The sequence below is a fragment of the Anguilla rostrata genome, chromosome 13 (genome assembly GCF_018555375.3).
Source record: "Anguilla rostrata isolate EN2019 chromosome 13, ASM1855537v3, whole genome shotgun sequence".
NCBI classification, from domain to species: Eukaryota; Metazoa; Chordata; class Actinopteri; order Anguilliformes; family Anguillidae; genus Anguilla; species Anguilla rostrata.
The window spans coordinates 40,014,961-40,034,836 of record NC_057945.1 but is presented as its reverse complement, the minus strand read 5'-3'; the positions used below and the strand labels follow the sequence as shown (position 1 = coordinate 40,034,836).

The window sequence follows — 19,876 nt, the reverse complement described above, 5'->3', positions numbered from 1 at the left end:
CTATCAGAGTCTTTCAGCTTCTACAAGCATCAGAGTCTTCAGCTTCTACAAGCATCTGAGTCTCTCGAGTCTTTCAGCTTCTACAGGCATCTGAGTCCCTCAGTCTTTCAGCTTCTACAAGCATCTGAGTCTATCAGAGCCTTTCAGCTTCTACAAGCATCTGAGTCTATCAGAGCCTTTCAGCTTCTACAAGCATCTGAGTCTCCAGTCTTTCAGCTTCTACAAGCATCTGAGTCCCTCAGTCTTTCAGCTTCTACAAGCATCTGAGTCCCTCAGTCTTTCAGCTTCTACAAGCACCTGAGTCTCTCAGAGTCTTTCAGCTTCTACAAGCATCAGAGTCTCTCAGCTTCTACAAGCATCTGAGTCTCTCGGAGTCTTTCAGCTTCTACAGGCATCTGAGTCCCTCAGTCTTTCAGCTTCTACAAGCATCTGAGTCTATCAGAGCCTTTCAGCTTCTACAAGCATCTGAGTCTATCAGAGCCTTTCAGCTTCTACAAGCATCTGAGTCTCTCAGTCTTTCAGCTTCTACAAGCATCTGAGTCTCTCAGTCTTTCAGCTTCTACAAGCATCTGAGTCTCTCAGTCTTTCAGCTTCTACAAGCATCTGAGTCTCTCAGTCTTTCAGCTTCTATAATCATCTGAGTCTCTCAGTCTTTCAGCTTCTACAAGCATCTGAGTCTCTCAGAGCCTTTCAGCTTCTACAAGCATCTGAGTCTCTCAGTCTTTCAGCTTCTACAAGCACCTGAGTCTCTCAGTCTTTCAGCTTCTATGGTGACTAATAAGGGGAGCCTCAGGAAAGGAGGTGGTCCGAATCGCTGTGTTTGCAGCGATGTGTCCCTCAGCACCTCATATTATTACAGGATAACGGAAAAAAAGCACAACAGTGACATCCTTAAAACAGTTTATTTTAGGAATATGAAGGGGGGAGAACATCGGACAGTTGAGCGGTGCATTTATTATGAAATAAGGGCATTACATTTTGTTTCTTAGAGGGAAAAAAAAGCAAAAAACAAAACAATGTCACGTATTTTATTTACACAAAAAAGATTCAGTGACTACACAGTTCTCTCTCACAACCACGTCCCTTTGGGTCCACAGGAGGTTAAGTAATTACCACATTTAGAATGGCAGGAAATGGAATATTAAACAAAACAAACAGTTTTTCTCACACATTTTCTCAGAGGTTCTTCTCTGTGGCCTCGTTACAGTGACAGGCAACCGGCAAACTCTAAACAACAGTTTTAAAGCCAGAGTCATTTTGCTCAGCAAAATTAATTAGGCCATTGAAAATATTCTGTCACGGGGAATTTACTGGCTTAAAACATCACCAGTAAGAACTTATCTACATAGATATTTTTTGTAAATAGTGATTTCGCATGATGGACTCCTGGTTTTGTGCACAGTGTTATCTGGTTATGATATGAGGTTGATCATGATATGAAGTTGAATATGATATGGATTGCTCCCTGTGCCTTTGGGAAATAGTTTCAGTTTTGTGCGGAAATATTGGGCTTTGATAGTGACTCAGACTTATCTCTGTACTGGATCTTTATAATTAGAAGAATAATTATTCATTATTATTTATGAGATTCAAAGGCGGTGGCAGACTTATTCGCCGGTCTCTTTGTTGAGAAGCCAAACTGTATATTTTTAATTCTCGGTGAGCGAGTCTTAGCCGTATGCTAATTACTAAGACGGCACTCTGGAACACAATGAACCAACTGCAAATTACTGTGCCACACGCAGTCACAGAAACGTCTCCATGTGAAGGTGAGGCGTGCCCAGAGAAACCACGGTAACAATTAGGTTTTCTGGAGGGGAGGGGGCGGGGGGGGGCGGTTCTATGAATAGAAATATATATATATTTTTTTAAAACACCGCTCCCTTTATCTCTGACAGGTTTAGCAGGGGTTCTGGCTGCAGAGTCGGGCACTGATCCTCGACCAGATTCCAGCGCAAAAACGTAAAAAAAAAAAACAACAAAAAAAAACATCAGAGGACCTAAACCAAGGTGCTCCTGAAGGGTCCGACTGTGCTTTGATCAGTTCGTCTCTTCTGCGAAGCTTATTCACACCCCCCCCCAACCCCCCCCCCCCGATCAGGCAGGTTCCCCGCCACCGCAGTGGTGCTTCTGACGGCTCACTCTGGTGAGGAGTGATGCTCTTCATCCATCTCACAGCACAGATGTTCGTTTGCTCTGTAAATTCAGTGCAGCTTGTAAGCTCACATTGTATATGACCATTTATGCAGGTGCAAACAGCTTTTTCTGTGAAACAACTCAGGATAAATATCTTGCGCATGGTTACTATGACCATTCAAATGCTTGCCCTCAACTTCAACCCACGTGTTGCTGTTAGACCTATTCCTCCAATCACATCAGACTGCATGTATGGTACAGTGTTTCATTGTCTGCATAACTTGGTGGTAGTGCGAAGCAGGCAGGTGGGATTGTGTGCGGTGTCCTGGATATGATGTGTAGGACTGAGTACCGTAAAGTGCAGAGGGACAGTCGCTGTTTCTGCAGTAAAAGAACAGGCTGTGGTGATGAGATCTGTGTTCATGACCGGTTTTCTGTGCACACGGGGGACGGAGAAAAGCGCTCGAGTCCCCCCCCCACTCCGTGACTCTGCTCACGTAACCGTCGGCAACGTGGCTTCCGCCAGATTAGAGCCCACGCCGTGTCCCTCGCACGCTCTGCTGGATTGGCGCTTACATAACCACCAGCAAACAGATGGCGCCTGGCGTTTCCGCGGGAGACCGTACGCAGCGTCACACAGGAGAACCGTCGGCGGATTCATTCGAGGTTGGCTTGGGTGACACGACACATTTTAACGCTGCTCTGGCAGAGTGGGTGTGTGACGCATTTTAACGCTGCTCTGGCAGAGTGGGTGTGTGGCGCTTGTCGGAACACGCAGGAGAATCTTTTTTTTTTAACCCTTTAAGGTGTGAGATCACAAATATACAATTAGAATGTTCTTGACTGATCATTCCAGTGCTGATGTCACAATCACTGGTTATTGAAACAATGGCGTTCTAGAAGACTGACTTGGAACATTCCAAAACATCTCGCCCTGTAAACGGTTAAACCTGGTGTGGCTGGATCCACTGTAGCACTCCTGGTGGGGGGGTTGAGGATGACATGGAGCTGGTCTGCAGGACAGTGTAGCCAGGGAGCAGCCAGGGAATGTCCAAGCATCTTGGGCTAGTTCAAGCAGTTCTGAACGGTTCTGAGAACAAGGCGCACGGCACACTATGAACAGACAACTACAGCAGGTTCTATGGGTGTGGGGTCAGCCTGTGAAGCACTCCTGTGCTGGCAGACCATCAGTACAGAACTGTACGTGAGTCAGCCTGAACAGGGACATGGGTCCGGTTAGGATGAGGTCCATAATCATGCAAGGAAGAACCGTCAACAACGAAGAGGGGATTCTGTTACTGCAGTGGAGCGGGAGAGGTCCTGTGTTTTTAGTGTTATTCCTGCTGTGGAAAAACGGCAGTATGGCAGTCTGTAGCTCCTGCAGTCTTTCAGTCTGTAAACATGTGCTTCTCTGATCTCCTTTAAATAATCCGGAGAGGGCTCACACCCAGACCGCTGTATCGAAATCGTAGATCATGGGCTGAGCGTGCCCCATGACCTGGATGGACCGCACCCTGTCGATGTAAATGGCCGAGCTCTGGCCCCTCCTCTCGCCCGGCGGACGGGCGCTCGGCCGCCCCTTGCCCTGCTGCGCGCTCGTCCGGAAGGGGTAGAAGGAGGCCTTGGGCTTGGGCGCCTTCTTGGGCCTCTTGAAGAGCTCGGCGTCGGGGTCGTCCAGGGGCATCCAGCCCGGCCTCTCCTTCAGCAGCTTGTCTCTGTCGGGCCGCACGCTGCGCAGGAACTTCCTGAAGATGCCGGCGGTGAGCGAGAACTTCCTGCCGAGCTCCTCGGAGCGGCTGCGCTGCAGCGGCGGCTTGGCCGACGCCCCTTTCCCTTGCCCCGCCCCTTTCCCCGCCCCTTTCTCCGCCCCCTTCCCGCGGCCCTTCTTCTCCAGCTCGGGCAGGTCCAGCCAGTTGCCCACCAGGTCGGCCAGGACGTTGTCGCCCAGCACCAGCGGCTGGCGGGTGCGGCTGCCGCTCATCAGCGAGGACGTCCAGTCGCTGGAGTCGTCCTCGGCGCCGTCCTGCGGGAACTCGCAGTCCCGGGACGGGCCCTCGCGGGACAGGCTGTACAGGATCCCGGGCAGGTCGACGGGGGCCAGCTGAGGCGGGGGGTGCTGCTTCTGGAAGGTGCGGTTCAGAGGGCTCGGGGGGCTGCTGTCCTCCTGCGATGTACCGCTTTCACAGGAGCTCCCCGAGGAGGAGGAGGAGGAGGCGGCGGAGGAGGAGGAGGAGGAAGAGGAGGAGGAAGAGGAAGCGCTGGTCCCGCTCTCCAGACTCGACATGGAGGGGGACGTGTCCAGGCTGTTGCGGTGTAGGCCCCGCCTCTGCTCCCCCCAGCTGGGGGGCGGCTCTGTCTCCGGGGCGGGGCTGGAGACGCGCGTCTCCGCTGGGGGGGGACACGGCCGGGGCTTCTGGGATATCTCCAGCTGCTCCAGCGCCGTCTGCACCTGCAGCAGCTTCAGCTCCTGGAGGGCCCCCATCATGGAGTTCATCTGCGCAGACAGCCCATCGCCCGCCTCCTTCATGGACAGCTACAGGGGGACAGACAGGGAGGAGGCAGTTAGCCTGACAGAGGGAGGAGTCAGTTAGCCTTACAGACAGAGGGAGGAGTCAGTTAGCCTTACAGACAGGGAGGAGGCAGTTAGCCTAACAGACTGAGAGAGGAGTCAGTTAGCCTGACAGAGGGAGGAGTCAGTTAGCCTTACAGCAGAGGAGGAGTCAGTTAGCCTGACAGACAGAGGGAGGAGTCAGTTAGCCTTACAGACAGAGGGAGGAGTCAGTTAGCCTTACAGACAGAGGGAGGAGTCAGTTAGCCTTACAGACAGAGGGAGGAGTCAGTTAGCCTTACAGACAGAGGGAGGAGTCAGTAAGCCTGACAGACAGGGAGGAGTCAGTTAGCCAGTCAGTACATAAAGAAACATACAGCAAATTCTGCAGCAACGTTTAACAACTACATAAATAAAATATTTGCATATCCAGATAGATAAGCCTGTCATTGGCTGAAATGGTTGGATTTTGAGTAACGTTGAACTCTGAACTTTGCGGGCACGGGTTTCTGCGATGATTTGGTCTCTCCGGACGTTCCCCCCCCCTCATCGTGCTTCATAATCTAACCGAATTAAACTTTAATCATGTGACACGTGGGTTTAGGAAGCCTTCTCTTGCCACATGCCTGTGCGGGTGGGGCAGGGCAGGGCAGGGTGGTTTGAGGCGGGGAGGGGCGGGGCGAGGCAGTCGCATGCCAGTTGTCCGGGGCATCGGGTCAGAAACGCGGTACTGTCCTCTCTCCCCCCGGGCCGAGAGCTCCCTTCATGTGGTCTGACTGCTCCCCAAACCAGGAGCCGTAACTACGGCAACGGACAAGCCCAGACAAGCCCTGCATCAGCAGGGAGCACCCTCACGCTGTACACTGTACCAGCACTGTGCCAACACTGTGCCAGCCCTGTATCTAACTGCCAACGCATGCCACGCTAACAAGCTTTCACTTCATGAGTACACAAAGGCAGCCCCTTACAAGGTAACTGAAACCCAAACTTTTGCACCATTGTTGTGGGTTTAGTATGTTTAAAAAAAAATAAAAATAAAAAAAATAAATCCAGAATTTTAAGAAACATACTGTTACAAAATACATTTTACGCACAATTCTTGTAGGCGTGCTATAGTATTCAGTCAGAATGTTGTATTAACCGTGCTAGCTGGTTAAAAGTTCGTTTGGCACAGATAAGCATTTAAACATATAATATGTTCAGTAATATCAAATATAGCAAAATGTACGTTATTCAGTTGACAGGATGGTAATGCATGAATAGTCACGTGATCACCTGTCTGTGCCAGAACTGATGAGGCTTAGATCATCTTTTGGCCGATAGACAGACAGACAGACAGGCAGATGGACGGACAGACAGACGAACAGACAGACAGTGGCCCAGGACAGCGAATGCGCTCCCCTTACCTCGTTTAAACTCTCAGAAAGGCTCCTGCCTCCGTGCCGGGTTCCCCCTGGGGTTCCCTGCTCGTTCAGACTCTACCTGTACACCTGAGCACCCGCAGCGGTCCGCTAACGCTAACGCTAATGAGGCTCGACTGAACCGGCTCCCGGACATGCAGCTGTGTGGAGACCTCAGTCTAGACTGGGGGAGGGGGCCTGTGCAGCGGAGTTTACAGGCCTGTGGGGCTGAGGGAGGGGGGAGAGAGGGAGGGAGGAGGAGGAGGGATAGGGGAGGGAGGAAGGGAGGAAGGCGGGGGTACGAGACCGTGTGTTTGGACAGTCTACTTTTCTTTCGGCCGTGAGAGTGCTTTGGAGGAGAGTGAACATAAATGTCACGGTATTATTTAAGCAGAGCGTCAGGCGGTAGTGTCACGGACACCAGCCACAGCCAGTTCAGCGTCTCCTTCAATTATTAATCTGGAGCCTTCATCCAGGGTTATTAACCCTTTGCCCTTTACAAACACCCCTATTTTACTGAGCATTTGACACTGATGCAGGTCTGTTTCCACTCTGCAGTGTCCCTCCCAAAATTTAAACTTGCTGTCCTCTGGTATCAGGACCGATTCCAAAAGTGCTATGACTCGAAGTAGAAGGTTGAATAATTAAATGTGTTCTGAAGTTCTTCTTTTCCCAATCTGTTATATCTCAATGTCTCTCCTCATTATATGTCATAATTCATAGCTGGTATTGGTAAATGTTAAAGAGCTTCAAACATGACTTGTAGTGCTTGTGATTTAAGGAGTCATTCCCTGTGAATCAGTGGCCGCTGACTGGGATTACTGTGCCAAGACTTTGTTTTCATTTTTACCAGTCGTGTGGTTTTATGGACACAGTTCCATAGCTGGTTACTCTGGGCACACAGACTGGCTGTATGATGGACCAGATGGGTCCATACACACACCAGCCCTTTTTCATACGCACCTGGAGGACACAGGAAAGACACTTGGAAGGGATTGTCTTTAAAAGACCCAATTCAAATGAGTTCCGGAACTCTGGGACCAGAGTTTAATTAACCCTGTGAAGAGTAGGTTTTTTTTTTTTTTTTTGGGAAGTCGGTGTTCTAGAACTCCATTGCTTTCAGTTACCAGTAGTGAGTGTTACATCAGCATTAGAATGTTCAGCTAAGAACATTCTAGTCACATGTTTGTGATCTCACAGCTTAACTGGTCAACTGTCAAAGTTGTGGACTGCTAGACAGCCTATGGGCAGACTGAAGGACAGGAATGTTAGCGCTGTCCTTAGAAGTAATGTGATTGGCCTATCTAATCATACATCAGAAACAACAGGGCCTTTTTTGCCCCTAAGTTTCATTATGGAGGTAGTAGTAATTACAGTAATCATGTTGTCCCTGTCCTTTGTAGTTATAAGCATCATTTTTAAGGTGATTGTTATTATGAACGATTAGACATCTTTAAGCTGGGCAGCGGTACGTAATCACTGAGGGACGTCCCAGGGGCGTTGTATGTGTGCTGATGTGTCCTGTGGTTATAGACGAGGCCTTTCTGTCTGAATGGACCTGAATTATTCACCAGGCACAGGTCCCAAAAGGCCACGCAAGTTTAGCCAAGTCCAACATCCCTGGGGGAAAATATGACTGGCCATAACAGTCCTCAGCCTTGCCGTTAAAATGTGCATCTAAAAAATGATATTTATGAGCCGTCTTGTGCTCTGAAGTCCTCGCTCGCAGATAGCCCTGGGAACTGGAGATGTTTACAGCACTGCCGTTTTCCTGATATATTAATAATTCACCCACGCGCTGCAGAATGCAGTCGACCAATCACGTCCTTCCCTCCGTATCCCAGCCCCAATCGCGTGCCCCTAAATATGCCATCTTTCGCATATTTAGGCCCAAAGTCCGGCCCAAAGCACGTTGGGCGTGCAAATGTCCCGTAGCGGTGTCCCGCGTGACCCCCAAATGTTGGCTGAGGTGATGAGGTCATGTATGGCGGCCTACGAAATGTCCCCCCAGTTCTGAAGTCACCCACACTTGTCCTTCCTTAATTTCCAGAAACTCTCCACCCTCTTCTCCACTTCCTTTAGCCTCCACCCCTTTGAGTGGACACCCATATCCTGAATTTACAATCGGAACAAAAAAAAGAAAAAAACAAACTGCTGAGTCATGAGCTGCACTACACTTAAGGTGACCTCCATTGCCATAGCAGGTTAAATATTATTTCCATCTTGAGTCTGATGTCACAAATGCAACCTGGACTGGGGTGTTCAGAACACAAGACCAAAGAGAAGCGTAAAGTGCTGAAATATAAGGAGCAGTGACTGTCCTTGGCACGCACATAGCGCTTAGGGGTATCCATAAACCCGGGCCTGAATGATGTCATAGCGCGGAATAGACAGCACTTAAAATACAATGCGGTAGTGAAATATAAAATATGACCTTCTCACCGATCAGTGAGCCGACTGCCTGAGCGTCCCTCACTATTGATCTCTCTCGTGTGAATGAATGCAGTGTCACTCAGACAAGCGCCTCAGAAGGTTCTGGAGAAGCTGGTCTGAAGTCCAGACTGGCGCTGATAGCTTGTGGATCACATGCTGGAGGGAAGCTACAGGGTGTGGATTCGGCCCAGGGGAGAAACGCTCCAACGTGTTCAAGTAACCGAAAAGTTTCCTTCAGAATAATGTCCTATGGAGACGGATGTAGGGACGATTACCCTAAATACAGATCCCTCACGTTTGTTGGAAGCAGTAAATGTGCGGATAGTGTTATTTTTGCGGTTGGACGCAGTGCTGTGTATTTAAAAAACAAACCCGGGCTAATTGGCCATTAGCCACTGGAAGCTAACTTCAAAGTGGAACGGGCATAGCCAACAGCGTCTGAATTAATTTTGCATGCGCACTCATTAAAAGTTTTTTCACTTAATAGGGGGTGTGCTTTAGGCTAGCTTCCTCCGTCTTTATGGCATTAAAGTAAACCGTGGAGAAGAGCTACAGAAAATAAACCGGTAGCATGTTTCTCTGAAGTACTCCGTAAAGCACATAAAACCTGAAAAAAACAACCAGCAGTTTCCTCTGTAAACTGCTGAACGAGTAACTTCAGGACCTCAAATTGCTGTATTTAGTGGAAAGTGAAAGACGAAGCACATTGCCTCAGAAGCGTGTGAGTGTGCTTGCATGCATGCATGAGAGTGTGTGTGTGTGTGTGTGTGGTGCTGTCATGTGCGTGCATATGTGTTTGTGTGTGTGTGTGTCTGTGTGTGTGTATGTCTGTGTGTGCATGTGCACACGCGCATGTGTATATGTGCATGTGTGCACGCATGCGCACATATGTGTGCATGCGTGCATGCGTGTGCTTGCATGCCTGTGCAAGTGCATGCGTGCATGTGTGTTAGTGTGTTTGTGTTGCATGCTTTTGCATGCATAAGTGTGTGTGTGCATGCATGCGTATGTGTGCATGTGCGTGCTTGCATGCGTGTGCAAGTGCATGCGTACATCTTTATTAGTGTATTTGTATGTGTGTGGTGCTTGTGCATGTCTGTGTGTGCGTGCACTTTTGTATGCGTAAGTGTGTGTGTGTATGTGTGGATCACACAAATAAGAGCTGCTCTATTTTCCAGAGCCGTCCCATATTTGAGACCGGAGGGAACTGGCAGCAGAATGGCTGTCTCTCAGAGGCGCACAGTAAACACTGGCTGCATGAGCAGGGAGAGAATGCTGCCGTTCGCCCCCACAGGGAAGGAGAGGGACAGCAGTGACCCAAAGCTCTCCGCCCCGGCCTGTGGGCAGAGCCTGCTCTCAGAGCCACATGCATTAAATATGAATGCTGGGACCTTATTAAGTGGCTGTGGGCCCGGGGAGGGAAATGAGATCCCGCTCCAGGGAGACAAACTGAGCCCCTGTCCTGCACTGTGTCTTCAGGAGGAGGGCCAGACCTCTCCCTCAATCAGCCCATCTCTCTGACTGTGACTGACTATAGCTAGGGACCTGCCTGTCTAACTGTGACTGACTGTAACTAGGGGCCTGCCTGTCTAACTGTGACTGACTGTAACTAGGGGCCTGTCTGTCTAACTGTGACTGACTGTAGAAGCCTGCCTGTCTAACTGTGACTGACTGTAACTAGGGGCCTGCCTGTCTAACTGTGACTGACTGTAACTAGGGGCCTGTCTGTCTAACTGTGACTGACTGTAACTAGGGGCCTGCCTGTCTAACTGTGACTGACTGTAACTAGGGGCCTGCCTGTCTAACTGTGACTGTCTGTAACTAGGGGACTGTGGCTGACTGTAACTAGGGGCCTGCCTGTCTAACTGTGACTGACTGTAACTAGGGGCCTGCCTGTCTAACTGTGACTGACTGTAACTAGGGGCCTGTCTAACTGTGTCTGACTGTATCCTGGGGCCTGCCTGTCTAACTGCGACTGACGGTAGGGGCCTGCCTGTCTAACTGTGACTAACTGTAACTAGGGGCCTGCCTGTCTAACTGTGACTGACTGTAGGAGCCTGTCTGTCTGAAACTGTGTTTGAAGGCAGCTGCAGCCTCTCCAGGCTAAGTGTCACTGACGCACGGTGCATTGCTAATCGATGACTGGCACGGGCCATGTGCCTGTGCTAGTGTTTAGAGAGCCACGTTTCCTTAATTGAGATCTGGCTTCTCTGTCTGGACACGCTCGGGCTCATTAAATGCTCTGAAAATATCCTGGAAGAAGTGATCTTGGGAGGATATATAGGTGAAGTAGGGAGGTTTGTACACAAGAAACACCTGCATTCATACGTAAAGCCAGAGGAGAAGGAAGGCCTTGTAGCTGAGGTCGTATTTAGAGTGGCTGAGTTTCCTCCTGCTTCCTGTGGCTGTTGCTCGTGGTGTGAAGCTCTGACTGACAGCAGCTCAGGACCGGAGCACAAACCCCGCTTGAAACCGCGAGGCCTCGGGGCAGCAGACGCGCTGGATTAAAAGTGGCCGTGTGCTCTGTCTGCCCAAACGGCAGCCGTGTCCCGTCCTCTGTGACGGGCCCCCGCAGCAGCTGCATCCCGCTTCGCTTCCTGCATGTTAACATGCGCGCAAAACCGCTCTTAAAAAAAAAAAAAAAAAACCCCCAGCGTGAGACCCTCGGAGAAACTTAAAAATAAAAGCAGTGGCCACAAGCGCGAGCGGCCCAGCTGCTCGGGGTCCGCTGCCAGATTCGTCAGAAGGGAAGGAAAAGGCCGTTTGAAGAATGGAAACGCAGGAAGAGCCGAAAGCCGTCCTTCAACAGCCTGACAAAAATACCAGCTCCGCTCTCCTGCGGGGCCGGCGGCTCCGCCCACACCTCACCACGGCAACCGCACAACCTGCTGTGTGTGCATCCCATAATACCCAGCCCTCATTCTCCCTGACTGAAGAGGATTCCATGCTCATTAGTAAGGAGATAACGGCACATAGCTGGGGCGTCGGTGTGTACACATCAAAGAGCTGCTCTCCTCAGGTCCAAAATCCAGAGCAGCGCACAGGTGCGCATTTTACATACCTGGAGGCTGGATACCTCTGCTTCTCGTGTATCTCCCTCCCAGCACACACAGGTCAGGTGACCTGCCATCAAAGGTAGAGGCGGCACAGATCCTCGTATGGTGTGTCTCTCCTGCTATAGTCAATGCGGTGCCTTAAAATAGCTTTTGAGGTCCCTGTAAACCTGTCTCTGATTGACCTCTGGCCCCTTAAAATGTTAGGTATGTGGGTTTGGAATTCGAAGTGCTGGTCACTAGGGTAATACTCATTTAATAAGCCATTACAAAGGTTCCACTCTGAATCTGAAGAATTTTTCAGGATCTGACTCTGTGGGCAGTTGACACTTTGCATTAAAATGTATCACAAAAATACAATCATATTTATGGTGAGAGTTAAAAATTGCATCGGCCAGTGCTAGTCCTTGTTGCAGTTGGAGCCAAATTAACCTGAAATACAGTGCAGCCGATCTCCTGACCTTAGGCTCAGCGGTTCTGAAGGAGCTTCTGTGTTGGCACAGCCAATGCGACCGCGCCAGCATACAGCGGGCACACGCGTGGCATCGCTGGCACCTGCCTGTTACCCCGGGAACGTGACTCGACGGCAGCTCGCCCTTGGGGTGACGCGAGACCCAGACGCGGGACGGTGTCTTTTCTGCCCGTGCCTGCTGCTGATTGGTTCAGTTCAAATCTGTTTTATTCGTACAACGCTTTTTACTGAGAGCTGTCACAAAGATGCTTTACTCGGTAGCAGAAAATAAAGGGCAAGAAACTGAGCAAACACCGGGCATGAACCCCCTAAAAGCAAGTGCCAGTGGGGAGAGGAACCCTCAAACGGTGGCAAGAAAATGGGAAGAAATCTTGGGAGGAACCCGGCTATAGAGGGGGAGCCCATCCCCCGCTGGCCACCCTGGAGTAAAGTTGGCACAAGTAAGAATTATGGGCTAGGAACCTGGACTTTAATGTCACTGGAAATACATTTCACCATCAATATGCAAATAAAATGTATCTACTGGGTATTACAGCTAATTAACTTTTGAGCATGACAGAATTTTATGACTACTGTTAGTCATCCTGTGCAGTCTTGTCGCTCTGGAGATAATAATCACAAACCGTACTGGAGTCACTTTTGATCTTAGTGGCAGCGGGCCAGTATTAAAGACTTCAACTGACAAAAGACGAAATCGATCTCAATTTGCAACCACAGGGTGGATTAGGGGGCGATTTAATCCCTGTCATTATTATAATCCTCTTGTTAACAGTAATGGAATTTCAAGTAAAACGGGCAAGGGAGTAATATGCTACCTCAAATAATGTTAAAGATATATTTGTCTCCCTGAGGCTGGCATACATCAAAGAAAAGTCCGTGGAAGATTCTTCCTCGCGCTTCCCCGCTCTGAACCCCGCTCCTCTGTCATCAGAGCGCACTTCAGAGAACACCACGCGCTAAGACCGCGCGCTAGCACCGCGCAGCGTTCACTGAATTAAAGGGTGAACATCTGGCGAAGAGGAAGAGAGGGGGAGGCGGCATGTTTTTTTCTTCATCTTTTCTTAGTTCCTGTGCATGCATGCGTTACATGGTCAGATTACTATACGTATTATAACGCGTGTCAATTTGTCTCTATAATTTCCCCAAGAAAACATTTTAAAAAATTAGCAAGCACAAAGGCTTTTAAAAAAAACATCTCCAACCACAGACGGAAGACGAACCTCAAGGATTCGTCAGATCTCGGAGACGACTGTGCATTAGTCTTCCAAGCACTTTACACGGCAGTACGAGTAACGGCTCCGAACGGATTTGCGTGGCAAATTCCATGACAATGTAATACTGTTCCAAACAAGGTACTACAACGTTAGGCGAACGGTGGCTTTTCAACGGAGTTCATAATAACGGAAAATACTACAGTAGCCACCGAAATTGCTATTGTTTTATCGCTATGAGCGAGCACGATAGTACTCTCTTACATTTGCTGGAGAACGAAGCTGCACAAATTGGCAAACACATGGCTACTCATCAATTCATACTGTCCTTCCTCCAAACCTGTATAAAGCGACTGTTTACTCTCGCCACTGTCTCTCTCAGGTCTGAGAAACGTGCATACAATAGCATTAAATAAGATGGACCCGTAAGAAGAACACCATCTCGTTATTTGTAACACTTAAGATACATGAAATTATGCTAACTATATTCGCAAATGTACATACGCAGTGAATTATTACAGGACCTACCAGTTCCTGCTTCAAGCGCCTCAAGCAGGTATCCATATTTATGCGCTCAGAGCTTGAAAAATCGCATTCCATTTCGCCTGTCCAGCAATAAACTGCGATCGGAAAAATAAAAAAGTTTGTTCAGTTTCCAGAAATGCCTTCACATGTTCATAACTGCAAAAATCCTCCGCCACATCGTTGATATCCTTCAAAGATGGATTAAATCTGTCACGTTTGACAGAGTGTCGAGTTAGCGCGATCGGCACGGTGCGTTAGGATGTTGCCACTTCGCTTCGCGAGCCAGTTGTGTTCTCAGCGCGTTTCTTGCGCTCGAGCAGGACGCTTACGTCGCGCGGGCAAAGCCCCCTTTGGGACTCGACCGCCTTTGCTTGGACAGCAGGGACATGATTTAAACCGGCTTTAAAACACGCTGTGGCACCGAGCTGTCATGAACAGATGTAATTAATTTTTCTCAGCTCGGTTTATTTGCAGATATTGCATTTATTTGTTTAATATACTAAAAAGATTTGTTGAGTTGTATCAGTGTAGTAAATTGTTGATATGAATAAACCGTAGACTTTTTACATTTTAAGCTGTTCGTGAAACTAAGACGGGTTTACAGTCATAATGGTGCAGTTTACCATGGGACTAATATCTACCCAATGTGTACTTCTGGTAAAAGTTATAGTTAACAGTATAGTCTATATATTGTATCATATCTTAGGCCTCGGGGCCTTGACTTGCAGATTAAAATGCAATGCATGCCAGAAGCAATGAGGCAATACTGCTCGTAATAGTGTGTAGAGTGAAAAATGAGGTCAGATTATACCTCCAGAACAGACATAAACATCACATGTTTTTTTGAGGTGTCTGGTATTGTTAGAAGTACCCAGGAAAGAATGTCTGGAAAAGGACAGATTTTAATCCGATTTAGTAGGAAAATGTAATTTTTGTTCATTAATGGCTTTATGAATACTGATCACTATCAGACTTATGATGTCAGTATCTCCATCCACTTTGTTATTGTAGCTTTGCCTTGGGGTCCCCTCACAGTCCGTTAAAACTGTTAGCCGCACCTGCTTTTCCCAGGTTTCCCAGAGTGCTCTGGGCCTTTGGCATTCCAGTATGTACACTCAGCTTGTTAGGCTCTATGTGTGGGAAAGAGAAAATTAACATATTAAAATGAAATCACATTTCTGCGCACTGTGCTACAGTCTGGAGTCTGAAAGCATGCAGGTCTGAATACATTCTACAATACATCTCCCTCTCCATTGATGACTTATTTTGTTTGGTTACACCAGTTGCTATCCTGTCTCTCACATTAATAATCTCTATTCTCTACCATTGAGTCAAGGGTTATGCCTGCTGAGAGTCAGTCTTGTATGCATTATGTGCACTGGGGTTGACAGTGTAGTGTAATGAACTGGATTTTGAAACTCTGAGGTTGCGGGCTTGACTCCCAGGTGGGGTAGTGCAGTGCAGTTGTACCCTTGTGTCATGTACGTAACGCGAATTGCTTCAGTAAACATCCAGCCGTATAAATGGATTTTTATGTTAAAGAATGCCGCTGTGCAAGGCTGTCTGGACAAAATGGCTGAAATGTAAACTCGCCATGTGCGCCATGTGCGTTCCTCTGCTATAGGACCGCGCGGAAATGGCGCTTTGCTCGTCAGCTGACCCCAGAACCTCTTAATTACTCCTCCTAGACAAAGTGTGGCCCAACAAGTAGTCAGGCATCCTCGCAAGAATCTCAAGACGATGTAGTATGAATGCATGTACACATTAGGAATTCTTAGTCAACAGTCAGCCATCTGTGTGCGCCCAAATTTTTAATGCAAATTATGTACTGTGGAGGAGGGAAGAAAACGTCCTTTCTATGAAGGACATTTTCTAACAAAAAACTCAGGCTGCTATTGAACTTACCAAACATAAAACAAAACAAAAATCGAGGCTTGAAGTGGTAGGTCGGTGTGGGGGAAGTTCGCAGCACAGCTGGGGGGGCGCGTAGCCGCTCAGGCGCACGCGCTTCCCAATAACAGACCACTGACGGATGGCACAGAAGCTTGATAGATACTGGTGTGTTTGTCGCTTCTTGGTGTGTTGGTTCAGCTGACTTCTCTGCCACACAGTCTATTCAATGTCTCTGGCCGTGAATGAGAGAGAGACGGTGACGTGGAGAAACCGAAGACTGACAGAGACAAAGGTCGACAGAGAGGGAGGGAGAGGGCAGAGAGGGAAACACACCAGGAGATGAGAGATGGGTAGAGAGGCAGAATACTGGGTTCCTAACTGGGTTTTGAAGTTCCTCCGCTCCGCTTGCTGACCTAAATCCATCTAAATGAACATTATTATCATCTTAATATTCATCCCCGACACATGAACATGATACCGCTCACGTGCAGCCGGAGGATGGGCCAGGATCTCGAGAGATGGGGGCTGGGGGGGGGGTGCGAGGGGGAGTGGCCAGGCGGGGGGGCTGGCATACGCATGAATCACCCCTCCAAATGAGGGGGATGGGGGCAGTGGGGGCTGAATCTGCTGCTTGCTTGCTGTCTCCTCTCCCACGGCCTTGTGAAAATACGCGGGGTGGGGTGGGGTGGGGGGGGGGGGGGGGTTCTGTTGCTGGTATGAAACCACGGACAAATGTTTTATGGGAAAAACTTTGAATGGTCAATAAAGAGGAAACAGATTCCTTTTTCTTAGTCTTCAGGCATTAGCATATAATTACTAATTACTCATGTGTTCACATCCTGTCTGGTTACTGCTGAGTGGTAGGAGCTCAGGTAGAAGCTGCCGGAACGTCAGGCCCCCCCCCACCCCCCCCCAGGATCGGACCGTGTGCCCAGGTGACCTGGAGTCACAGGCAGCCGCTCTGGAGCAGTCCCAGCTCTACCTCTTTATGAATACAGGAACATTCATAAAGAATTATCCCGTTATTATTCTCTACGCGCTCGGCAAGGCACCGTTATCCAGGCTGACGCACCGAGTTCGTGACTTTCTACGTACCGCCGTCGGTTTGTGTGGCTTGATGCGTGCTGACGTGGGTTGAAGTTAACAGGTCAGCGTGCTCTGGGCGAGAGCGGGCAGTTCTGTGCCACAGAATCAATTCGGCAGGCTGAATTACATGCCCAGCACGTCTGCAGTAGCACATGCTGGTCCCCAAGGCCAGGAACACATCACTGATGAGTTATTTCTCGTGTCATAATTTCATAATGCATGTGCTCTCCGGGTCGTATTTCAGATTCCTCTCTCTGACCTGTTTATACAGCTGCGGTACATAAAACATGAAAATGCTCCGTGAGCTTTTGGGCTTTTAAGGGGTTATTCTACTGTTGTTGACTTTTTAATTCGCTGATGTACCCTCATCTCTTGTGTAAAACTACTGCAGCATTTTTCATTCTTGTTTCTTATTCTACTTATGAGTGGTGTGAAGAACATCCTTTTTGAGGACAATTTTTAGGGTGTTAAAGTATCCCAGTCTAATTGTGAATGACGCCCACTTTATAAATGACAAATGTGAAGACCACCCAATGAAGTGTCTTTGCCAATTAATTCTTCGAGTGACTTTTACGTTTCCTCAGGTCACCACTGTAATGAATGGTCACTGGAGGGGCTGTTCTGAAATAAACGTGTAAACATTGCCATCTAGTGGTAAAATATGGAAATAAAAAATGGCTGAGGGGAAAATGAGGCTCTAGATTCTCCAGGGTTCTCAGAAACGGTCCTTCCTGCTTTTCCACAGTGACAGTTTTGTATCAGAAAACGTTGGGCTTGTATTTACACATATACGTATTTTATAATTTAAGATTATTAAAAAAAACCAATGTACCTATAGGACCGCGTGGAAATGGCGCTTTGCTTGTCAGCGGACCCCACAACCTCTTAATTACTCCTCCTTTTTTTTTTTTTTTTTTTTAGGAAAAGTGGGTTTTTTCCCCCAACAAATGTTGTTCAGGGCATTGAAATTTCTCAAGGCGTGTAGTATGAATGCATGTACATCATTAGGCTTTTAGCAATCAGTCAGCCATGACTGTGTGGGTCTCGGCATTTTTTTCTCAAATTTGTTCTTGTTGGATGCTCGTCGCTTTCTCTGTTTTTTTTTTAGGACATTTTCTAACAAATCTGTGGGTGTTTGGCACTTGCCAACATAAAACAAAACAAAAAATGGAGGCTTGAAGCTAGAATTTCTGTTGTGGATCCAGTTCTGCACTTGGCCCGTCGTGTTGCTCGCTCAGTGTGGTATCGCTGCTTCCATTATAACAGACACACTGATGCCACAGAACGTCTCTTCCATTACTGGCCTTGATTTGTGCGCTTTCTGGTGTGTTGGCTTCAGCTGATTTCCTGGGGCCAGAAAATTCTTATTCAAATGCAGCAATGAGCCATGAGAGAGAGAGAGAGAGTGAGAGTGAGAGAGAGAGACAGACAGACTGACAGACAAAGGCAGACAGAGAGAGCGAGCAAGATGCAGAGAGACAGAGAGAGAGAGAGACACACAGAGGCAGAGAGAGAGAGATGGATAGAGAGGCAGAATACTGGGTTCCTAACTGGGTTTTGAAGTTCCTCCGCTCCGCTTGCTGACCTAAATCCATCTAAATGAACATTATTATCATCTTAATATTCATCCCCGACACATGAACATGATAGCCGCTCACGTGCAGCCGGAGGATGGGCCAGGATCTCGGAGAGATGGGGGCTGGGGGGGCGGGGGGGGCGAGGGGGAGTGGCTGGGGCTGGGCGGGGCTGGCATACGCATGAATCACTCCTCCAAACGAGGGGGGGTGGGGGGAGTGGGGGCTGAATCTGCCTCTCGCTTCCTGATATCTCCTCTCCCACGGCCTTGTGAAAATACGCGGGGGGCGTGGGGGTGGGGTGGGGGTGGGGGGGTTCTGTTGCTGGTATGAAACCACGGACAAATGTTTTATGGGAAAAACTTGGGATGGTCAATAAAGAGGAAACAGATTCTATTTTCTTAGTCTTCAGGCATTAGCATATAATTACTAATTACTCATGTGTTCACATCCTGTCTGGCTACTGCTGAGCGGCAGGAGCTCAGGTAGAAGCTGCCGGAACGTCAGGCCCCCCCCCCCCAGGATCGGATCGTGTGCCCAGGTGACCTGGAGTCACAGGCAGCCGCTCTGGAGCAGTCCCAGCTCTACCTCTTTATGAATACAGGAACATTCATAAAGAATTATCCCGTTATTATTCTCTACGCGCTCGGCAAGGCACCGTTATCCAGGCTGACGCACCGAGTTCGTGACTTTCTACGTACCTCCGTCGGTTTGTGTGGCTTGATGCGTGCTGACGTGGGTTGAAGTTAACAGGTCAGCTTGCTCTGGGCGAGAGCGGGCAGTTCTGTGCCACAGAATCAATTCGGCAGGCTGAATTACATGCCCAGCACGTCTGCAGTAGCACATGCTGGTCCCCGAGGCCAGGAACACATCACTGATGAGTTATTTCTCGTGTCATAATTTCATAATGCATGTGCTCTCCGGGTCGTATTTCAGATTCGTCTCTCTGACCTGTTTATACAGCTGCGGTACATAAAACATGAAAATGCTCCGTGAGCTTTTGGGCTTTTAAGGGGTTATTTTACTGTTGTTGACTTTTTAATTCGCTGATGTACCCTCATCTCTTGTGTAAAACTACTGCAGCATTTTTCATTCTTGTTTCTTATTCTACTTATGAGTGGTGTGAAGAACATCCTTTTTGAGGACAATTTTTAGGGTGTTAAAGTATCCCAGTCTAATTGTGAATGACGCCCACTTTATAAATGACAAATGTGAAGACCACCCAATGAAGTGTCTTTGCCAATTAATTCTTCGAGTGACTTTTACGTTTCCTCAGGTCACCACTGTAATGAATGGTCACTGGAGGGGCTGTTCTGAAATAAACGTGTAAACATTGCCATCTAGTGGTAAAATATGGAAATAAAAAATGGCTGAGGGGAAAATGAGGCTCTAGATTCTCCAGGGTTCTCAGAAACGGTCCTTCCTGCTTTTCCACAGTGACAGTTTTGTATCAGAAAACGTTGGGCTTGTATTTACGCATATACGTATTTTATAATTTAAGATTATTAAAAAAAACCAATGTATTGGCTTCGAATCTGTTACATT

General features: G+C 48.3%; 1 protein-coding gene and 1 long non-coding RNA gene across 4 annotated transcripts in view; one reads left to right on the top strand and one right to left on the bottom strand.

The window, feature by feature from the left end:
- LOC135237612 (uncharacterized) overlaps window positions 1-19,876 on the top strand; it is a 35,961-nt gene that overhangs the window by 11,253 nt on the left and 4,832 nt on the right. The window lies entirely within an intron of this gene.
- LOC135238044 (PAK4-inhibitor INKA2-like) lies at window positions 884-14,111 on the bottom strand. Of its 3 annotated transcripts, XR_010325000.1 has the most exons (3): window positions 13,782-14,111; window positions 2,911-4,669; window positions 884-2,873 (listed from the first exon to the last, which is right to left on the bottom strand). XR_010325000.1 is itself a non-coding variant. In XM_064305674.1 (2 exons), the coding sequence occupies exons 1-2, from the start codon at window positions 13,851-13,853 to the stop codon at window positions 3,578-3,580; spliced, it is 1,164 nt and encodes a 387-aa protein (XP_064161744.1). In that variant the 5' UTR covers window positions 13,854-14,111; the 3' UTR covers window positions 884-3,577. The 3 variants fall into 3 exon arrangements, 2 of the variants coding, with proteins under 2 accessions (XP_064161744.1, XP_064161746.1); XM_064305674.1 differs by having other exon boundaries at window positions 884-4,669; XM_064305676.1 differs by lacking the exon at window positions 13,782-14,111 and adding an exon at window positions 6,091-6,297 and having other exon boundaries at window positions 884-4,669.

What these genes read in the sequence shown, in the direction of transcription:
- LOC135238044 (XM_064305674.1), bottom strand. Translation starts at nt 13,853, where the DNA reads ATGGAATGCGATTTTTCAAGCTCTGAGCGCATAAATATGGATACCTGC. An exon ending in GGCGCTTGAAGCAGGAACTG is followed by an intron (nt 4,670 to 13,781) that starts GTAGGTCCTGTA and finishes GTCCCCCTGTAG; the next exon opens with CTGTCCATGAAGGAGGCGGG.